The sequence below is a fragment of the Dendrobates tinctorius genome, unplaced genomic scaffold (assembly GCF_039654945.1).
Source record: "Dendrobates tinctorius isolate UK_male_01 unplaced genomic scaffold, ASM3965494v1 ptg000020l, whole genome shotgun sequence".
NCBI classification, from domain to species: Eukaryota; Metazoa; Chordata; class Amphibia; order Anura; family Dendrobatidae; genus Dendrobates; species Dendrobates tinctorius.
In genome coordinates, this window is record NW_027361688.1 from 56,782,605 (window position 1) to 56,802,672 (window position 20,068).

The 20,068-nt window shown below is 44.3% G+C and overlaps 1 protein-coding gene across 5 annotated transcripts in view; it reads left to right on the plus strand.

Annotated features, from left to right (window-relative positions):
• Window positions 1-20,068, plus strand: part of LOC141083684 (histidine--tRNA ligase, cytoplasmic-like) — a 78,748-nt gene that overhangs the window by 26,187 nt on the left and 32,493 nt on the right. For all 5 annotated transcript variants that reach the window (XR_012230790.1, XR_012230791.1, XM_073568078.1 and 2 more), the window contains exons 7-8: window positions 12,021-12,128; window positions 15,898-15,996. Coding sequence is in view for 3 of the 5 variants with exons in the window: in XM_073568078.1 (XP_073424179.1) it covers window positions 12,021-12,128; window positions 15,898-15,996 (207 nt within the window). In the remaining 2 variants the exon portion in view is untranslated. The remainder of the gene's footprint in view (window positions 1-12,020; window positions 12,129-15,897; window positions 15,997-20,068) is intronic.

A 20,068-nucleotide genomic window follows, 5' to 3' on the forward strand; every position in this document is an offset into this window, starting at 1 on the left:
TACCCCAACATATGGGGTATCAGTGTGCTCAGGAAAAATTGCACAAGAACTTTGGGGGTCTAATTTCTCCTGTTACCCTTGGGAAAATTAAAAATTGGGGGCTAAAAAAATTTTGCGGGAAAAAATTATTTTCACTGCTCTGCGTTATAAGCTTTTGTGAAGCACTTGGGGGTTGAACGTGCTCACCACACATCTAGATTAGTTCCTTGGGGGGTCTAGTTTCCAAAATGGGGTCACTTGTGGGGGGGTTTCCACTGTTTAGGTACATCAGGGGCTCTGCAAACGTAACATGACGCCCGCAGACCATTCCATCAAGTCGACATTTCAAAATGTCACTACTTCCCTTCCGAACCCCAACGTGTGCCCAAACAGTGGTCTCCCCCCCACATGTGGGGTACCAGCGTACTCAGGACAAACTGGACAACAATTACTCATTAAATAATCAAAGGAATATAACCATAATTTTTTGTCTACATGTATTCCTTTAAAAAGACCTTTATTGATCATCTAGATTAAAAAACACCTATTCCCGTGAAAAGAATGGAACAAAGTCCACAAAAATATCAAAATAGACCATAAAAATAAAGCCCTTCCAAAGGACTACAATAACCTATCTGCACACCTTCCTTACCGTGAAGGTTGGCACCCTAAAAGATACAATTGTTTGGCGCCCCCACTCAACGTCGACTCACCCTATCTCACCCTAGATGAAAAGGTGGGAAAACAATGTTCAAATAGAAAGGGGATGAAGGAAGGGAAATAAAGAATGCAGAAAAAACCCTTTGTATAGGAAAAGAGCATATCATATTGTATCCAATATTCTTTTCACGGGAATAGGTGTTTTTTAATCTATATTATCAATAAAGGTTTTTTTAAGGGAATACATGTACACAGCAAACTGGACAACAACTTTTGGGGTCCAATTTATCTTATTACCCTTGTGAAAATAAAAAATAGCGGGCTAAAAATCATTTTTTGAGGGAAAAAAAAATATTTCCACGGTTCTGCGTTATAAACTTCTGTGAAGCACTTGGGGGTTCAGAGTGCTCAGTACACATCTAGATAAGTTCCTTGGAGGGTCTAGTTTCCAAAATGGGGTCACTTGTGGGGGAGCTCCAATGTTTAGGCACACAGGGGCTCTCCAACCGCGACATGGCAAACGCTAAATATTCCAGCATATTTTCCATTCAAAAAGTCAAATGGTGCGCCTTCCCTCTGAGCCCTGCCATGCACCTAAACAGTGATTTATGACCACATATGAGGTATCGATGTACTCAGAAATTGCCCAACAAATGTTATGATCCATTTTATCCTGTTACCCACGTGAAAATGAAAAAAATTTGATGCTAAAAGAATTTTTGTTGGAAAAATTAAAACGTCCATTTTTTTTTCCTTCCACGTTGCTTTAGTTCCTGTGAAGCACCTGAAGGGTTAATAATCTTCTTGAATGTAGTTTTGAGTAGCTTGAGGGGTGCAGTTTTTAGAATGGTGTCACTTTTGGGTATTTTCTGCCATATACATTAGACCCCTCAAAGCGACTTCAAATGTGATGTGGTCCCTAAAAAAAAAAAAAAAAAAAAAAAAAAAAAAAAAAAAAAATGGTTTTGTAAATTTTGTTGTAAAAATGAGAAATCGCTGGTCAACTTTTAACCCTTAACTCCCTAACAAAAAAAGTTTCCAAAATTGTGCTGATGTAAAGTAGACATGTGGGAAATGTTGTTTAGTAACTATTTTGTGTCACATACCTCTCTGGTTTAACAGAATAAAAATTCAAAATATGAAAATTGCGAAAATTTTCGCCAAATTTCCATTTTTTTTTTTTTTTCACAAATGCAAAAATTATCGACCTAAATTTACCACTAACATGAAGCCCAATATGTCACGACAAGACAATCTTAGAATTGCTAGGATCCGTTGAAGCGATCTGTCACATGACAGTTATGTCCCCACCTGGGACAATGTAATAAAGTAAAAAAAAAAAGTGTAAAAATAACGTTAAAAAAATCGCTAAATAAATTAAAAAAAAAAAAAAAAAATATATATATATATATATATATATATATATATATATATATATATATATATATATATATATATATATATATATTACAGTGCCTACAAGTAGTATTCAACCCCCTGCAGATTTAGCAGGTTTGATAAGATGCAAATAAGTTAGAGCCTTCAAACTTCACACAAGAGCAGGATTTATTAACAGATGCATAAATCTTACAAACCAAAAAGTTATGTTGCTCAGTTAAATTTTAAGAAATTTTAAACCTACAAGTGTGGGTCAATTATTATTCAACCCCTAGGTTTAATATTTTGTGGAATAACCCTTGTTTGCAGTTACAGCTAATAATCGTCTTTTATAAGACCTGATCAGACCGGCACAGGTCTCTGGAGTTATCTTGGCCCACTCCTCCATGCAGATCTTCTCCAAGTTATCTAGGTTCTTTGGGTGTCTCATGTGGACTTTAATCTTGAGCTCCTTCCACAAGTTTTCAATTGGGTTAAGGTCAGGAGACTGACTAGGCCACTCCAACACCTTGATTTTTTGCCTCTTGAACCAGGCCTTGGTTTTCTTGGCTGTGTGCTTTGGGTCGTTGTCTTGTTGAAAGATGAAATGACGACCCATCTTAAGATCCTTGATGGAGGAGCGGAGGTTCTTGGCCAAAATCTCCAGGTAGGCCATGCTATCCATCTTCCCATGGATGCGGACCAGATGGCCAGGCCCCTTGGCTGAGAAACAGCCCCACAGCATGATGCTGCCACCACCATGCTTGACTGTAGGGATGGTATTCTTGGGGTCGTATGCAGTGCCATCCAGTCTCTAAACGTCACGTGTGTGGTTGGCACCAAAGATCTCGATCTTGGTCTCATCAGACCAGAGAACCTTGAACCAGTCTGTCTCAGAGTCCTCCAAGTGATCATGAGCAAACTGTAGACGAGCCTTGACATGACGCTTTGAAAGTAAAGGTACCTTACGGGCTCATCTGGAACGGAGACCATTGCGGTGGAGTACGTTACTTATGGTATTGACTGAAACCAATGTCCCCACTGCCATGAGATCTTCCTGGAGCTCCTTCCTTGTTGTCCTTGGGTTAGCCTTGACTCTTCGGACAAGCCTGGCCTCGGCACGGGAGGAAACTTTCAAAGGCTGTCCAGGCCGTGGAAGGCTAACAGTAGTTCCATAAGCCTTCCACTTCCGGATGATGCTCCCAACAGTGGAGACAGGTAGGCCCAACTCCTTGGAAAGGGTTTTGTACCCCTTGCCAGCCTTGTGACCCTCCACGATCTTGTCTCTGATGGCCTTGGAATGCTCCTTTGTCTTTCCCATGTTGACCATGTATGAGTGCTGTTCACAAGTTTGGGGAGGGTCTTAAATAGTCAGAAAAGGCTGGAAAAAGAGATAATTAATCCAAACATGTGAAGCTCATTGTTCTTTGTGCCTGAAATACTTCTTAATACTTTAGGGGAACCAAACAGAATTCTGGTGGTTTGAGGGGTTGAATAATAAATGACCCTCTGAATAAACTTTGTTTAATTTTTTTTTAAATTGTGAAAAGAAATAACATTCTTTTTTGCTGCAGTGCATTTCACACTTCCAGGCTGATCTACAGTCCAAATGTCACAATGCCAAGTTAATTCCGAATGTTGTGTAAACCTGCCAAACCTGCCAAATCTGCAGGGGGTTGAATACTACTTGTAGGCACTGTGTGTGTGTATATATATGTGTATATATATATATATATATATATATATATATATATATATATATATATTCCCTAATAAACTTATTTTTTGGAAATAGAAAAAAATAAACAATGAAAGTACACATATTTGGCATTGCCGCGTCCGTAGCAAACCCCTTAAAAAAACGAAGCAAAAAATGATTTATCATATTGCACTTTTTGTTCAGCGGTAACGCGCGATCAAAAAGACGCATATAAATATCCATGGTACCGCTGAAAACGTCATCTCGTCCCGCAAAAAACGAGCTGCAATACAGCATCATAAGAGAAAAAATAAAGTTATAGCTCGCAGAATAAAGCGATGCAAAAATAATTATTTTTTATATAAAATTGTTTTCATTGCATAAAAGTGCCAAAACATAAAAAAAACCTAAATGAGGTATCACTGTAACCGTACTGACCCAGAGAATAAAACCGCTTTATCAATTTTACCGCATGCGGAACAGTGTAAAGGCACCCCCCCAAAAGAAATTCATGAAACGCTGGTTATTGTTCATTCTGCATCCCAAAAATCGGAAGAAAAAGCGATCAAAAGATGTCACGTGCCCGAAAATAATACCAATAAAAGCATCAACTCGTCCCGCAAAAAATAAGACCTCACATGACTCAGTGGGTCAAAATATGGAAAAATTATAGCTCTCGATATGTGGTGATGCAAAAACTATTTTTACAATAAAAAGCGTCTTTTAGCGTGTGACAGCTGCCAAACAAAAACCCGCCATAAATAGTAAATCAAACCCCCCGTTATCACCCCCTTAGTTAGGGAAAAATAATAACATTAAAAAGTGTTTCCATTTTCCCATTAGAGCTAGGGTTAGGGCTGAGATTAGGGTTAGGGGTGTGTTGGGGTTAGGGTTGGAGTTAGAATTGGGGGGTTTCCACTGTTTGGGTACATCAGGTGCTCTCCAAATGCAACATGGCGTCTGATCTCAATTCCAGCCAATTCTGCGTTGAAAAAGTCAAATGGTGCTCCTTCCCTTCCAAACTCTGCCATGCGCCCAGTGTTTTACCCCCACATATAGGGTATCAGCCTACTCAGGACAAATTGCAAAACAACTTTTGGTGTCCATTTTCTCCTGGTAAAAAAAATGGGGACTAAAAGATCATGTTTGTTGAAAAAATACGATTTTTTTTTTTTTTATTTTTACGCCCGGGCGTTATAAACTTCTGTGAAGCACTGGGGGGTTCAAACTGCTCACCACACATCTAGATAAGTTCCTTGGGGGGGTTGAGTTTCCAAAATGGTGTCATTTGTGGGGGGTTTCCACTGTTTAGGCACATCAGGGGTTTTCCAATCGCGACATGGTGTCAGATCTCAATTCCAGCCAAAAAAGTCAAATGGCGCTGCTTCCCTTCTGAGCTCTGCCATGCGCCCAAATAGTCATTTACACCCACATATGGGGTATCGGTGTACTCAGGACAAATTGCACAATAACTTTTAGGGTCCTGTTACCCTTGGGAAAATAAAAATTGGGGGTGAAAAAACCCTTTTTTAATTGTACCGCTGTACGTTATAAACTTCTGTGAAGCCCTTGTGGGTTCAAAGTTCTCACCACATAACTAGATAAGTTCCTTGTGGGGTCTAGTTTCCAAAATGCACAAACAAAATGGGTTCACTTGTGGGGGATTTCCACTGTTTAGGTACATCAGGGGCTCTCCAAATGCGACATGGCGTCCGTTCTGAATTCCAGCCAATTTTGCATTGAAAAAGTCAAACGGCGCTCCTTCCCTTGTGAGCTCTGCCATGCGCCGAAACAGTGCCCCCCCCCCCCCCCACATATCAGGTATCAGTGTACTCAGGACAAACTGCACAATAACTTTTGCAGTCCAATTTCTCCTGTTACCCTTGGTAAAATAAAAAAAATTGAACCTGAATTTTTTTTTTTTTTTGTGAAAAGTTATGTTCATTTTTTAAATATTCAAAAAATTCCTGTGACGCACCTGAAGGGTTAATAAACTTCTTGAATGTGGTTTTGAGCACCTTAAGGGGTGCAGTTTTTAGAATGGTGTCACTTTTGGGTATTTTCTGTCATATAGACCCCTCAAAGTGGCTTCAAATGTGATGTGGTCCGTAAAAATAAAATGGTGTTGCAAAAATGAGAAATCGCTGGTCAAATTTTAACCCTTATAACTTCCTAACAAAAAAAAATTTTGGTTCCAAAATTGTGCTGATGTAAAGTAAACGTGGGAAATGTTACTTAAGTTTTTTGTGTGCCGTATCTCTGTGATTTAAGGGCATAAAAATTCAAAGGTGGAAAATTGCGAAATTTTCAAAATTTTCGCCAAATTTCCGTTTTTTTCACAAATAAACGCAAGTTATTTGAATGAAATTTTACCACTAACATGAAGTACAATATGTCTAGAGAAAACAATGTCAGAATCACCGGGATCCATGGAAGCGTTTCAGTTATTACCTCATAAAGGGACAGTGGTCAGAATTGTAAAAAACAGGATTTTTAGGTTGCTTACTGTAAAATCTGTTTCTCAGAGCCTTCATTGGGGAACACAGAGACCATGGGTGTATGCTGCTGCCACTAGGAGGCTGACACTATGCACAAAAAAGGGTAGCTTCTCCTCCGCAGTGTACACCCCACCGACCGGCAGGAAATTCCTCAGTTAGTGAGAAAGCAGTAGGAGAAGTAACAGAATAGATTGAAAACAGAACAACTCAACTCTAAACAACCAACAAACATAATAACAGGAGTTGTAGAACATGGGAGGGTGCTGTGTCCCCCAATGAAGGCTCCAAGAAACAGATTTTACGGTAAGCAACCCAAAAATCCTGTTTTCTCTTTCGCCTCATTGGGGGACACAGAGACCATGGGACGTCCCAAAGCAGTCCCTGGGGTGGGAAAAACAAACTTCCATCAGGCCAGCGGACTCCCTACCGCAGCCTGCAGGATCCTTCTACCTAGGCTGGCGTCTGCCAAAGCGTAGGTGTGGACCTTGTAGAATTTCACAGACGTGTGAACCGATGACCAGGTTGCAGCTTTGCAAAGCTGCAGCGCGGAAGCTCTGTGACGTACTGCCCGGGTAGAGTGCGCTCTAATTCCCGGAGGGGCCACTCGATGTTTGACCCGGTAGGCCTCCAAAATTGCCAATCTGACCCAGCGAGCAATAGTAGCTTTGGAGGCCGGCTGACCTTTCGCGCTCCATCCGGAATGATGAGAGAGTCTGTCTTCCGCAAAGGAGTCGTCCTAGCTAGGTAGACCTTCATCGCCCTGACCAAGTCCAGCTTGTTTAAGGAGCTGGATCATGGTATGAATAACTCGATCCGAAAAGCCTGATCGTTTCAAAACCTCAGTCTCAACAACCACGATGTTAAATTGAGCGGGCGAGAATTGGGGAGGCAAATTGGACATTGAGACAGCAGATCTGCCCTGTCTGGAAGCTTCCAGGGGAGGTCCGCGAGAAGGTTGACGATGACTGCAAACCAAGACCTTCTGGGCCAATTCGGGGCGATGAGGATGACTGGAATTCCTTCCGCCTTGATTTTCTTCAACAGCCTGAGAAGGAGAGGCAGGGGAGGGAGCAAGTAAGGGAGCTCGAACTGCGACCAAGGAATGGCCAGAGCGTCGGCGCCTACTGCGAGAGGATCTCGAGCCCTGGATACAAACTGTGGGACTTTCCTGTTGAGGCGAGAAGCTAGCAGATCTACGTTCGGGGTTCCCCAACGACTGCAAAGCTGAAGAAATACCTCCGGATGTAGGGACCACTCTCCCGCCGTGAGACCCTCGCGGCTGAGAAAATCGGCGGCCCAGTTGTCCACGCCGGGAATATGCACTGCGGATATTGCCGGTACTGAAATCTCTGCCCAATGAAGAATCTTGGACACTTCTGCCAGGGCTGAGACACTCCGTGTCCCCCCCCCCCCCGGCGGTTGACATATGCCACCGCTGTGGCATTGTCTGTCTGAATATGGATAGGCAGGCCCTTGAGAAGCCACTCCCAGTGAACGAGAGACAGCTAAATCGCTCGTATCTCGAGGACGTTGATCGGCAGAGCTGACTCCTGAGTCGACCATCGACCCTGAACAGTGTGATTGCGGAACACTGCCCCCCAGCCGAGGAGGCTGGCATCCGATGTCACAATCTGCCAGTGAATGGGGAGGAATGACCGTCCTAGGGAGATGAGAGGAGACGTCAGCCACCATTGATGGAGTGCTTGACCCGGTATGAAAGACGAAATGGGCGGTCCAGGGAGAGAACAGACCTGTTCCACCGAGACAGTATGGCGTGTTGGAGAGGTCTGGAGTGAAATTGGGCAAAGGGAACCGCCTCTGTCACCGCCACCATCTTTCCCAGGACTTTCATGGTTGTCCGGAGAGATGGAAGTCGTAAGATCTGCACCGATCGTACATCCCGCTGCAGGGAGCAAATCTTTTCTTGTGGGAGAAAAACCTTCGATCGACAAGTGTCGATCAATAGACCCAGAAACACAAGACGTTGTGTCGGAACACGGCAGGACTACTTCTTGTTGAAGAGCCACCCGAAATTGGACAAGGTGTCGAGGACGATGGTAAGACTTTGGCGAGCTTGATGAAAGGATGGAGCTTTGATCAGAATGTCGTCGAGGTACGGAAAAAGAACGAGACCTTTGATTCTCAACAAGGCCATCAACGCTGCCATGATCTTCGTAAATACTCTGGGTGCGGTGGCGAGACCGAACGGCAGTGCCACGAACTGGTAATGTTCCTGGCGAAACGCAGGAATTTCTGATGGCCGGAGAATATGGGAACATGTAGATAGGCATCTTGAATGTCTATTGAACACAAGAACTCCTGCGTCTCCATGGAAGCGATTACCGACCGAAGAGACTCCATTCGGAAATGACGCAGTCGGACTGTCTTGTTGAGTAACTTGAGGTCCAAGATGGGGCGAACTGTACCGCCCTTTTTTCGGTACCACAAACAGGTTTGAGTAAAACCCTGTGAACCGTTCTGACTCAGGAACAGGCACGATCACTCCTGAAGTGAGGAGAGAGGCGATGGACGCAAAGAACCCCGGAACTAAGGCAGGATCTCTTGGAGGTTGGGACTCGAAGAAATGATCCCGGGGACGAGACATGAACTCTATCTTGTATCCTGATGATACAACCTCCCTGACCCAAGCGTCCTGTACTGAAGCAAGCCAGACGTCTCTGAAGAAAAGAAGTCGACCTCCCAATTGGGTAGAACCCTCGGGGGTTCGTTGATGGTCATGCTGATGTCGACCGTCCTGGAGGATCTGCCCTGGGAGGAGTGAGATCGCCAGGAGGGAGTGGGTCTAAAAGACACCTTTTTTTTTTTTTTATCCTGGCGTGCCTGCGTTCTCTGTTGGTTAGAGAAGTTGTCTGCCGTATTGAAGCGGCGGAAAGTCCGAAAGGGCCGAAACTGACGTTTTAGCGGAGGTCTGCGAGGCTTGGACTGAGGGAGGAGGGAACTCGTGCCTCCAGTGGCGTCCTTAATAATCTGATCCAGCTGGGATCCGAAGAGACGCGCTCCCTGAAAAGGCAGATTGGTAAGAGACTTTTTTTTTTTTTTTGAAGACAAATCCGCCTGCCAAGCCTTGAGCCAAGTTGTACGTCGGATTGCCACAACATTGCTTGACGCCTGAACTGCGCAAGACGCTGCATCCAAGGAGGCAGAGAGCAGATAATCCCCTGCATGGGAGATCTGGTTGGCCAGTTCGGCCAATTGCTCTGGTTGGGCCTTATCTAGGATGCCCTTGCGGAGATCCTCTGCCCAAGTGGCTATGGCCTTCACTACCCAAGAGGAAGCGAAGGCTGGGCTTAGCACCGCTGCAGCTGCTTCGAATGTTGACTTTGCTAAAGATTCTATAATCCTATTATTAGAATCCTTTAGTGACGCCACACCTGAAATCGGGAGGACCGTGTTGTTACAGTCTGGACACGGGTGCGTCTACCGAGGGGGAAGCGGACCAGTTGTCGGTGAGCTCTTTGGCAAACGGGTACAGCACGCCGAGGCGCTTCCCTCTTTGAAATCGCCTGGTCGGATATTCTCTTTCCCTGGTAAGGATCTTGCCAAACTCAAGAGTGGGAGGCGAAGACCCTGGAAGGTATTTCTGCCCGTCTGAATGAAACCTCTTGTTCTGAGTATTTCGCAGGGGAGTCTGAGATTTCGAAGGTGTGGTTAATCGCAGCAATGAGGTTCTGTACCGTAACCTTCATGTCCGTGTCCTGGTCCGAGTCCAGCTCTAAGATCCCTTCGGATGACACATCCGAGAACGCTTCACCTTACTCGGGTGAGGAGGCACGGGAGGGCGACTGCTGGGAAGGACTACGTGGGGATGTGAGGCCAGGAGGGGATCCCGGCCGGAGATCCTGTCTGGGCCTTTTGCGGCTTCTGCTGGCTGGCTCAGATGGAGCTTCCTGTGACCTGCTGGACCCTGCAGAAGTGTCCAGGGGCAACTTATCAAGGACGGCTACTAGGGACTGAGAAACCCTGGTGAAGTCTGCCACAGATTGTGAAAGAGACGAGGCCCAACCAGGAATGGGGGGGTTCGCTTTCACGTGGCGCAATAGGTGGCTCCTGGACGGGGTCATTGAGGGAAGTTTGCGATTGCAAGAGGAGCATGCAAAGAACTGGACTAGAGTGCCCGTGGGGGCAGGCAGACGGCCACGCTCAGCCTTAGAGTTAGGCATAATGAAGGAGAAAAGAAGAACCCTGAAGAATGCCGGAAAGTTGGGGGACAGAAGGCAGAGAAGGGTGTCAGTCTGCAGTTGCAGTGTTACTCACGATGCGGTGTCCCCAAAGGTGCTGATACACTGCTCGTCTGAAGATGCAGGGCCCCAGCAGAGAACATGGAATCCCTCTGTGTCCGGCTGACAGGCTGATAAAATGGCGGCAGCCTGAGGGAACCAGGATAAATGCGCGCCTCCAAACGAAGATGGGCGGAGCTAGCCGCTGAGCCAAAGAGGGTACCGCCCGCTGCCCACCGCAGGCTCTGAGAGGCAGTGGGTGGTCCTAGAACGGGCGGGAGAAAAGCCCGCCTATGAGAGAGAGCGGGGGGCGTGGCCGCGACGTCAGAGAAGGCCCGAAATGAAGCTGGGGACTAAATTAATGGCGGCTGCCGCCTGTTAGCGCGGGGCGGCGTGGAGGTCTTGCAGCGTCGCCGCAGCCACCTCCCTACCTATGACCTGGATCCCCTGCCGAACGCCGAAGAAAGAAGGAAGTGGAGAGGCCCGGGAGGCGCGGGCGACGCAGAGACTCCACAGTACTCCCTCGGCGACCGTTCCCAAGAATCCTGAAACCGCCAGGGGCCGCGTCTTGGACTGCATACTCGCCTCCGTTTGCAATAAAGGTACCTGATATATCCCACGCTGTCTGCGTCTTTTGTGGTATCCGCGCCTCATCCGACCGACAGGCTCTGGTAGGCGAGTGGGTGGAAGGCGGGGGGCGAGGACTCTCCAGATCGCTGGCACGCACCCGTGCTAAGCTGTGATCCCGCCACTGAGAGCTATGAGGATACGGGGTGGCAGTACACGCCGTACTCAGTCTCTTTGTGGGAGTACAGTTGTGACCATTCACACTGTATCCCTCCGTAAACCTGAAAGGGAACGACGCACATCGAGGTAGATAGGGGTCTAATGAAAGACCCGTGTCCACCTCTTACTGACACTAAGCTAAACTGAGGAATTTTCTGCCGGTCGGTGGGGTGTACACTGCGGAGGAGGAGCTAACCTTTTTTGTGCATAGTGTCAGCCTCCTAGTGGCAGCAGCATATACCTCCCCATGATCTCTGTGTCCCCCAATGAGGCGAAAGAGAAATTGGCCCGGTCATGAACGTGCAAACCACCCTTGGGGGTGAAGGGGTTAAAATTCATTGTGGTAATGTCTAGAACCAAAATTATAAAAATGTTGTCTGTCCAAATATATATGGACCTAACTGTATAATATATATTGGTTATAATGGTTATATGGACTCTGCAGCGCCGATGCCCCGCTTCCATTCCATATTTAGCATCTTAACGAAACTGCCATAAAGTGAAGGAGAGCCATTAGCTAGATAGATCCATGTAGGCTGAGTACATAGTGACGTGCATGTATTCGGGGTCCGTTCTGCTCCTGCACGGCATACAGGCCCCTGTTAGAAGTGAATAGATTGTAGAGCTCTGTACATAATGTACTTTCTCACCACCCGACATTATATAACCAATGTTTGTAATACTCTTCCCTACTTAAAAATGTATGAGTTTTAAAATGTGACCCCATCTATCATGTATCGCTTGGCCTGTCTCTATTGATCCCACCATGCATATTCATGCCAGGATTTTGACATTGCTGGACACTACGACCCCCTGCTCCCTGACGCCGAGTGTCTGAAGATTATGTATGAGATCCTCAGCGAGCTGGAACTGGGAGGGTTTCTCATTAAGGTAAGTGCTGATCTGAAACAAATAAAAATCACACGTAATGGAATGAAGCTAAATACATATGATTTTCGTCTGGTGCATTCTGGTACATTTTTGCATCCTCTGCTCTTTCTGGGGAATGTGTAATTGGTAATAAATGGAATTTCCTTGGAGCGATTTGACACAGCACCTTCTACAAGAGCCATTATCACCACCTCTGATAATGCTCCCAACTACTATGTTACATTAATAGACTTTTCATGGACACAGGACCGACTCATATTTGGACAGAACAGATGTTTTTACTTTTGGTTACAAGGTATCTTTGCTCTAACACAGAGGTAGGAAACCTTTTTTTTTTTTCTTCTATGGACCTTTTGGATATTAATAACCTCCTTCACTGGCCATGCAAAATTATCAACTTAAAATTTATCTTGCTGCATTTGGTGAAACATTTAATTCACCCGTAATATAATGGCTGCAATTGCTTCTCTTTGGTCAGGTGTGATGTTAGGTGATGTGTATCAATGAAGTTGCTACTCGGAGCTGCTTTTCCAGGTTTGCATCGGTCTGAGGCACAGTCAACTTTTTCCGATGATAAGTTTTGCAAAGCACCACTCACAGCAGTAAATTGTTCCGAACTCGGATGTATATTTCAATACAGGTCTCCTCAAAGTGGGAAATTCATCACTGCTCATGTAACATTAATAGAACTCAAGCAGTGTGAGGTCTGCAGTATTCATCACATAAGAGACACTGAAACTGCTGTATATACATCCCAGAGGATATACCGAGATTGCTGTGTATACATCACATAGGAGACAGAGACTGCTGTTTATATCATGTAGGTGACACTGATACTGCTGTATGCACATCACACAGAGGCCCTGCTGTATACACATCACATAGGAGACACTGAATCTGCTGTATACATTACATAAGAGACACTGAGACTGCTGTATACATCACATTGGAGACACTGAAACTGCTGTGTATACATCACAGAGGATTTACCGAGATTACTGTATATACATCACATATGAGACGCTGAGACTGCTGTCATGTAGGTGACACTGTGACTGCTGTAAACATCACATAGTATATACTGGACCTGCTGTGTACACATCACACAGGATACAACAAGACACTGCTGTAAGCATTACATTTGAGACAGACTGCTGTGTTCATAGGAGTGTGATGAGAGTGCAGAGCATGCTAACTCAGCCTTCAAAGAACGTCCTGTGCTGGCATTGGCCAGCGACAGGACATAATCCAGTGTTGTATGCATCATAGCGTTCAGTAGTGAATGATTCATGCCTATGGTGAAGGAAGAATTAAAGGGAACCTGTCAGCAGGATTGTGCACCGTAACCTACAGACAGTGTCAGGTCGGCGCCATTATACTGCTTACATTGAAACGGTTGATGAAATCCGTCTTGTGGTTGTTGTTTAATCTTTATTTTCAAGTTTTAGTTAATAGTGACTTGAGACCGGAAGAAATGACGTTGCGGGCCATTTACAGCCTATGTGCCAGAGGTTCCCCACCCATGCTCTAAAATAATTTTTTGTAATCATTCCTGATGTGAATATATTTTGCAATCCAGCCGACTGTATATATTCCTTTTAAAGGGAATCTTTCACCAAGTTCTTGCTATGTAACCTGAGAGCAGCAATATATCACTTAATGGTGTAGTTTTGATAAAATCACTGTTTTCTCTGCTGCAGATCTAGCAGTGCTTTGAATGTTGAGCTCTGCATAACTGCTCACAGCACTCACAGGCAGTTTTCTGTGATGGTGGCAGGCTATACAGAGCATTTGACTAGGAGGCATGAGACATCTAGTCCTACAGTGATTTACTGCTGAAAAAACGCTGATTGTATTAAAATGGCAGAACATCTTACTAAGTTAAAGATCGTTGGAATCTGGATCTGATCCTTTACGTTACGCTGCTCTCTTATTACACATGAAAACTCTGCTGACAGATTCCCTTTAACGAAGTGAATGCTGCAATTGTGGTTTAGCTATATGTTTGAACAGTGGCAATGACGATATGTCTGCACAGATTCATACATCTGCCATTGACTGGTGAACAATATACTAGTTGGTATACATCAATCTCAGCATTCATTTGTCTGAATAACTATATGCCAATATGCCACCTTAACGTATGCCAAAATAGATTCTACTGGCATGTGTAGATATATATGAATATATTTATAATATGTTGAGTGTGTGTGTATGTATCAAGCCATCTCTAGCTCTCTGCTGACATCAAGTTATGAATGCGCCGTACTGCTTTTCGGCTTTGCCCGCAGTTGGGCAAAGCATACTGTGCACGTGCAAAGTCTCTATGCGATCTGCGATATTCATGACAAAGAATGCATACAGCAAGCCGAGGAGGGGTGGAGTGAGAACTGAAGCAACGCCCGTGGGACCGGACCAAACACATTACCATAATAACATATTCTGAAGTGACTCAGCCAATTTTGATCAAGGACTATGGGAACAAACACATTTCTATTGCTCCTGCGCTGTATGGTAAAGGTTTTTATGGGTGATACATGGGGAGTCGGGGTTTCAGAAGTAGTTGTGGAATGTATAGCTGACACTCAATTAACTGATATTTTTAGCTGGTAGGCCAAAAAATAGGTGACCGGTTCCCTTTAAAAATGATGCCTTTTGTATGTCGGCACCGTGTTGGCTGTATGCTGATGCCACGGCTTGTAAATGTAACTGAGACGGGATGAGTGTTTGTGTTCGTTTCCTAGACAAGTTAGAGGAGTGAGGAATTGGGCTCTGGAATTGTCTAAACCCAACTTTGGTTCAGTGAGGTTGTCAGAAAAACATCACTGCTATCTTCAGAGAAGAAGAGAACAGGAACCCTAAAGGCTGCCTATTGGATTTAGCAATCCTATTAGTCAATATCGACCCTTTAAAGAGCTCTACCTCATGGCTTGGGATAAGAAGTAGTGATGAGTGAGCGTTGCTCGGATATCGTGTTATCCAAGTATCTTCAGTGTGCTCAACTAATATGTTCAAGTCCCGGCGGCTGCCTGTCTCGCGGCTGTTTGACAGCCTCAACGTCTGGGGATTGCCTAAAACAAGCAATCCCCGCATGTGTTGCTGCTGTGTAAGAGCCACGAATCATGCAGCTGTAAGGGCTCGGACATAATACACGAGCACACCCAAGATACTCAGATAACACCCGAGCGTGCTCCTTATCCGAGCATGTTCACCCATCACTAATAAGAAGCCAAACCAGAAGCTCCATGTAAGTTCCAATACGTTCTTCTTTCTTTCACAAAGTGTGACTGGTAGTATTGGAGAATGGCTGCAAAGCAGTGAATGAGGCTGACGTGCGATACGAGGCACTACCTGTGGCAGGCCTGGTGCTCATTTGGAATGAAAATGAACAAACCTTTTTCTATTGCATTTTATTACAGTCCTATTACCATAAATAGGACATTCCAAAAACCAACTCCAAAATCCAGACTTTAGCCAGAAAACGAAAAACCCGCCTGTATTAAAGCACAGACCTGATGTCCTCTGCAGACCAGTGACCTCTGCTGACATATCTCAGGAGCATGTTGACCTGTTAAGATTTACGACTGACTTTAACCAATGAGCATTCCCATAATAAATATTATTGGCTCAGGGGGAAGTATGACTTTTTGTGGTAAACCTCAGGAATAAGGTTGAAGAAAATCTATTTGCTGATTAGCTGCTTTGATTTATTGCACTCGTACATGATTTATGCCGCCATACTTATAGTGGATGTTCTGGGTTCTACAAGGTGAATGACAGAAGACTTCTCTATGGGATTCTCACATCATGTGGCGTTCCGGATGACAAATTCAGGACTGTGTGTACCTCCATTGACAAGCTGGGAAAGGTAAATGTCTGCTATGGATCACACTACCTATCATTAAGATAATTATCCGCTGTTTGAATCAAGTTTATTTATTAAACCTATATGTATAATATACATTTATTTATTTTAAATATAGACATTTAATTAATAATTTGTCATTTTCTATATTAAAGGGTTTTACGTTACTTTCATGATTGATAACCTTTCCTTTTGATGGAACATCCGTGTTAGATCGCTGAGGTCCATCCCCGCCACCCCAATAGTCAGCTGATTTAAAAAGGATCTTTCACGAAAATTTTCATAATGAACTGGACACATGATGTAGTAGTGGCAGTATAGTAGAATGCAACTTTTTTTTGTTTTTATTTTTTGTTTTTTCCCTCTGTAGCAGGGATTTTAGCAATCAAAGTATTTGGCACCTAATGAGTTAACTAATTTTTCACCAGGGATGTGTACTTCACCCTAGAATCATAGAATCGTAGAGTTGGAAGGGACCTCCTGGGCCATCTGGTCCATCCCCCTGCTCAAAGCAGGATTCGCTAAATCATCCCAGACAGATATCTGTCCAGCGTCTGTTTGAAGACTTTCATTGAAGGAGAACTCACCACCTCTCGTGGCAGCCTGTTCCACTCATTGATCACTCTAACTGTCAAAAAGTTTTTTCTAATATCTAATCTGTGTCTCCTCTCATTCAGTTTCATCCCATTACTTCTAGTCTTTCCTTGTGCAAATGAGAAGAAAGATGATCCTTCTACAATGTGACAGCCCTTGAGATATTTGTAGACAGCTGTTAAGTCTCCTCTCAGTCTTCTCTTTTGCAAGCTAAACATTCCCAAATCCTGCAACCTTTCCTCATAAGACAGGGTTTGCAGACCGGTCACCATTCTGGTCGTTCTTTTCTGAACTTGCTCCAGTTTGTTGATGCCCTGTATTATGCTAACCAGTTCTAAGCAGGCCGCAACCCCCAAAGAAAGCAACGTGTCCCCATCATAGGTTAGAGCAAGTTTTAGGCAATGTGTGTGGGGGGAGGGCAGTAAAGGAGAGCTGACAATGCTATGAGAGAAGAGCTGATAGAATGGGTTGTAATGTGACCGAGCTAAACTCAGTTGTGCTGCCCCTTTCCCAACTAGGACCTTATCTGGAAGGTGCGAATCATTTGTGCTGTAATCATGCATCACGTTCTAATCCTACAGGTTAGACCAGGAGATCAGGTATGTATCATTACAGCTCTCACACTGAGAAACTTTCTCTAAGCTATTTTGGGGTCTTGCTCTTTTTCTGCTGTTTTGCTGCCCCCTTATCATTGGTCAGCATTATAGAGAGAGAAGTACTCTCCCCTAGTTGAAATTATCTGATGACACCCACTTGAATAAATGAACGTTGACTCATAAGGCGCCAAATACTTTGCTAATATCTCCGCAACAGAAAGCTAAGTTTAAAAAAAAAAAAAGTTTCACCCTGCTCTGCAGTCACTATTTCATTGTTCAAGCATGAAAGATTTGGTGAAAAGATCCTCTTTTAAGCCCTTACTGACATTCTGATGCGTTATACGCCGGCTCCCTGACTTTGACTGATGAACACCCACTTTCCAGTGCATCGCATGTTACAATGAATGGTGTCATTCAAAAGTACAATTTGTCCTGCGAAAAACAAGCCTTCATACAGCTATATTGACTGGAAAATGAAAAAGTTCTGACTTTTGGAAGAAGGGAAGGTAAAACTGAAAACAAGAGAGCTGAAAATGAGCTTGGTGTGAAGGGGTTAAAGGTGCTAGAGTGCGCGGGAAGTTCCACAGTTACATACATTGTATTGTAGTAGCCCCTGAATGTAGTTAACACATTATTTACTGTTGTGGGAGAGGGAGGAGGTGAGCTGTGCTGGTCACAGCTTCCCTCCTCCTCCTACCTCCATAGTGGCCTCTGCACAGATCACATAGAAGTCACTAAACTTGATTGCTTCCTATGCTCATGTAGCTGCTGTAGATTATATGACTGAATGCTTTTAACAGACCCTTAGGCCAGATGGCCACCCCCAAAACAAAAAAAAAACACTAATAAAAATGAGAAAAATAACAAATGTTTGGCCTAATAGCGCTGTACTTCGCTGGTGGATGAATCAATAATTGCATGTATAATTACAATACATGAAGCCAGCGAGGGCTTAGGAGGAGAATCTGAATATGCCGAAAATCTCATCCAATGATTAGTACCGCGCACATCCTCCTATATATGCTCCGACACCGTATCCTAAAGTGTGTCACCGGAATAAATCATCCCCGGTGACTGCGGAGACCTTTCCTGATAACAGGACAGCGATCACAAATTCATCATTATAAGGCATAACTATTACTCAGTATAAAGTAGGCATGCCACAAATTAATGTCAGTTCTGCCAGGTATGGAATAAGTTGTGCGGGGCAGATATTAATCTCCAGAGCCGCCCGGCTGAAGTGTGTAATGATTGAGCGCGCCTGTAATGATGCAAGAGATGCATAATATTCCATCAGCTGCATTGTGATAAAGTACACATTGATCTGTGCTACAAAGTCTCGTCCCGATCTCTTTCTTACTCCGAGCAGTGTCTTCATCAATCTCTTGATATAATCTCCCGCGAGATAACACCCGCTGCTCTGTTTTTGTCTGAGCTGATACATCAGTGTCATAAGAAGCTTTTCTGGTGTTTGAACCAACCCCGCAGAATAGCAGAGCAGAAAGTGATATTATCATGTGAGCGATAAGAATCTGATGTTTTATGAATAACCCGGCAGCCTAGCATTATGGATGGTGCATCGCTCACAGCACAGCTGTCTGCTTCTCCTTCAGCAGAGACCTGCAGACTGTAGGTCTCCTGCCGCTGTGAAACTATCACTCCCATCAGGCTCCTGCAGCCACTGCGGCCTCACCCTAGCTATTAAAGGGAATCAGTCCGGTGATTGCCTGGGGTTCGGGCAGCATCAATGTGAACAAAGATGTCATCCAGAGAGAATTGACATGCTAATATTCAAGCAGCACTTGTGGGCTGAAGTGGGAGCGGTGCTTTCAAGAGTGTGGCGTGTCGAAAGCGTTGTGATTAAGGGCCAAGATGTACACATTTTTGCAGACGAGGAAAAAAATAAGACGGATCCATATAAGCACCATGTCTTGACACGGGATCCTTTTAATCTTCCACATATGTATAAAATCTTGTGCAAAAGTTTTAAGCAAGTGTAGGAAAAACTGCTGCAAAGTAAAAATGATTTAAAAAAAAAAAAAGGGAATCTGTCGCCCCCTTGGACGTACCTAAGCTATTGATATGGGCATACAGGTACTAGAATACTTAAAATAGACCCACCTGTATGCCTCTTATCTGAGGTCTTGTTCTTCAGAAATCCTCTTTAAATCCTTTGTTAATCCGTTCTTCCAGGCTCCAGGGTGTGCGGTGCCTGGAAGGAAATTTGGCCTCCAGTCTTCATTTGCGTGCCTGTCGCCTTCCATCAGCATCACAAAGCCCTGCGACGTCTAGTGATTGTCCCGCGCCGACGCACTGCAATTGCGATATTCCTCCTTCTATAGGCATTGGCTTCTTGTTTCTACTGCGCAAATGTCGGCGGTGAGCGGATGCCCACTTCCCATTGATTTCCCTGCAGTGGACATCAGGAAAATTCGCAGATTGAGATCTCGGAATGATAAATATATCATTCCCCTTAGTACATGCTCGCCCATTACCCTATATGCCACCGCTACAGGGCCATGGGAAGAGCAAGGCTATGTGCGAAAATTGGCGCATCTTAACAGATGCGCCTTTTCTGGGGCAGCTGAGAGCTGGTGTTTGTAGCTGGGGGGGCACTATCCATGGCCCCTTACTAGGCTACAAATATCAGCTCTCAGCTTTCTGCATAGCTATCGCTGGTTATAAATTTTAGGGAGACCCCACACCATTTTTTTCCATGAAATAATCATTTATTAATTAAATACATGTCCATAATTTTGCACACACTATACGGTGTGTGTGTATGTATGTGTGTGTGTATGTGTATGTGTGTGTGTGTATATATATATATATATATATATATATATATATATATATATATATATATATATATATATGTGTGTGCG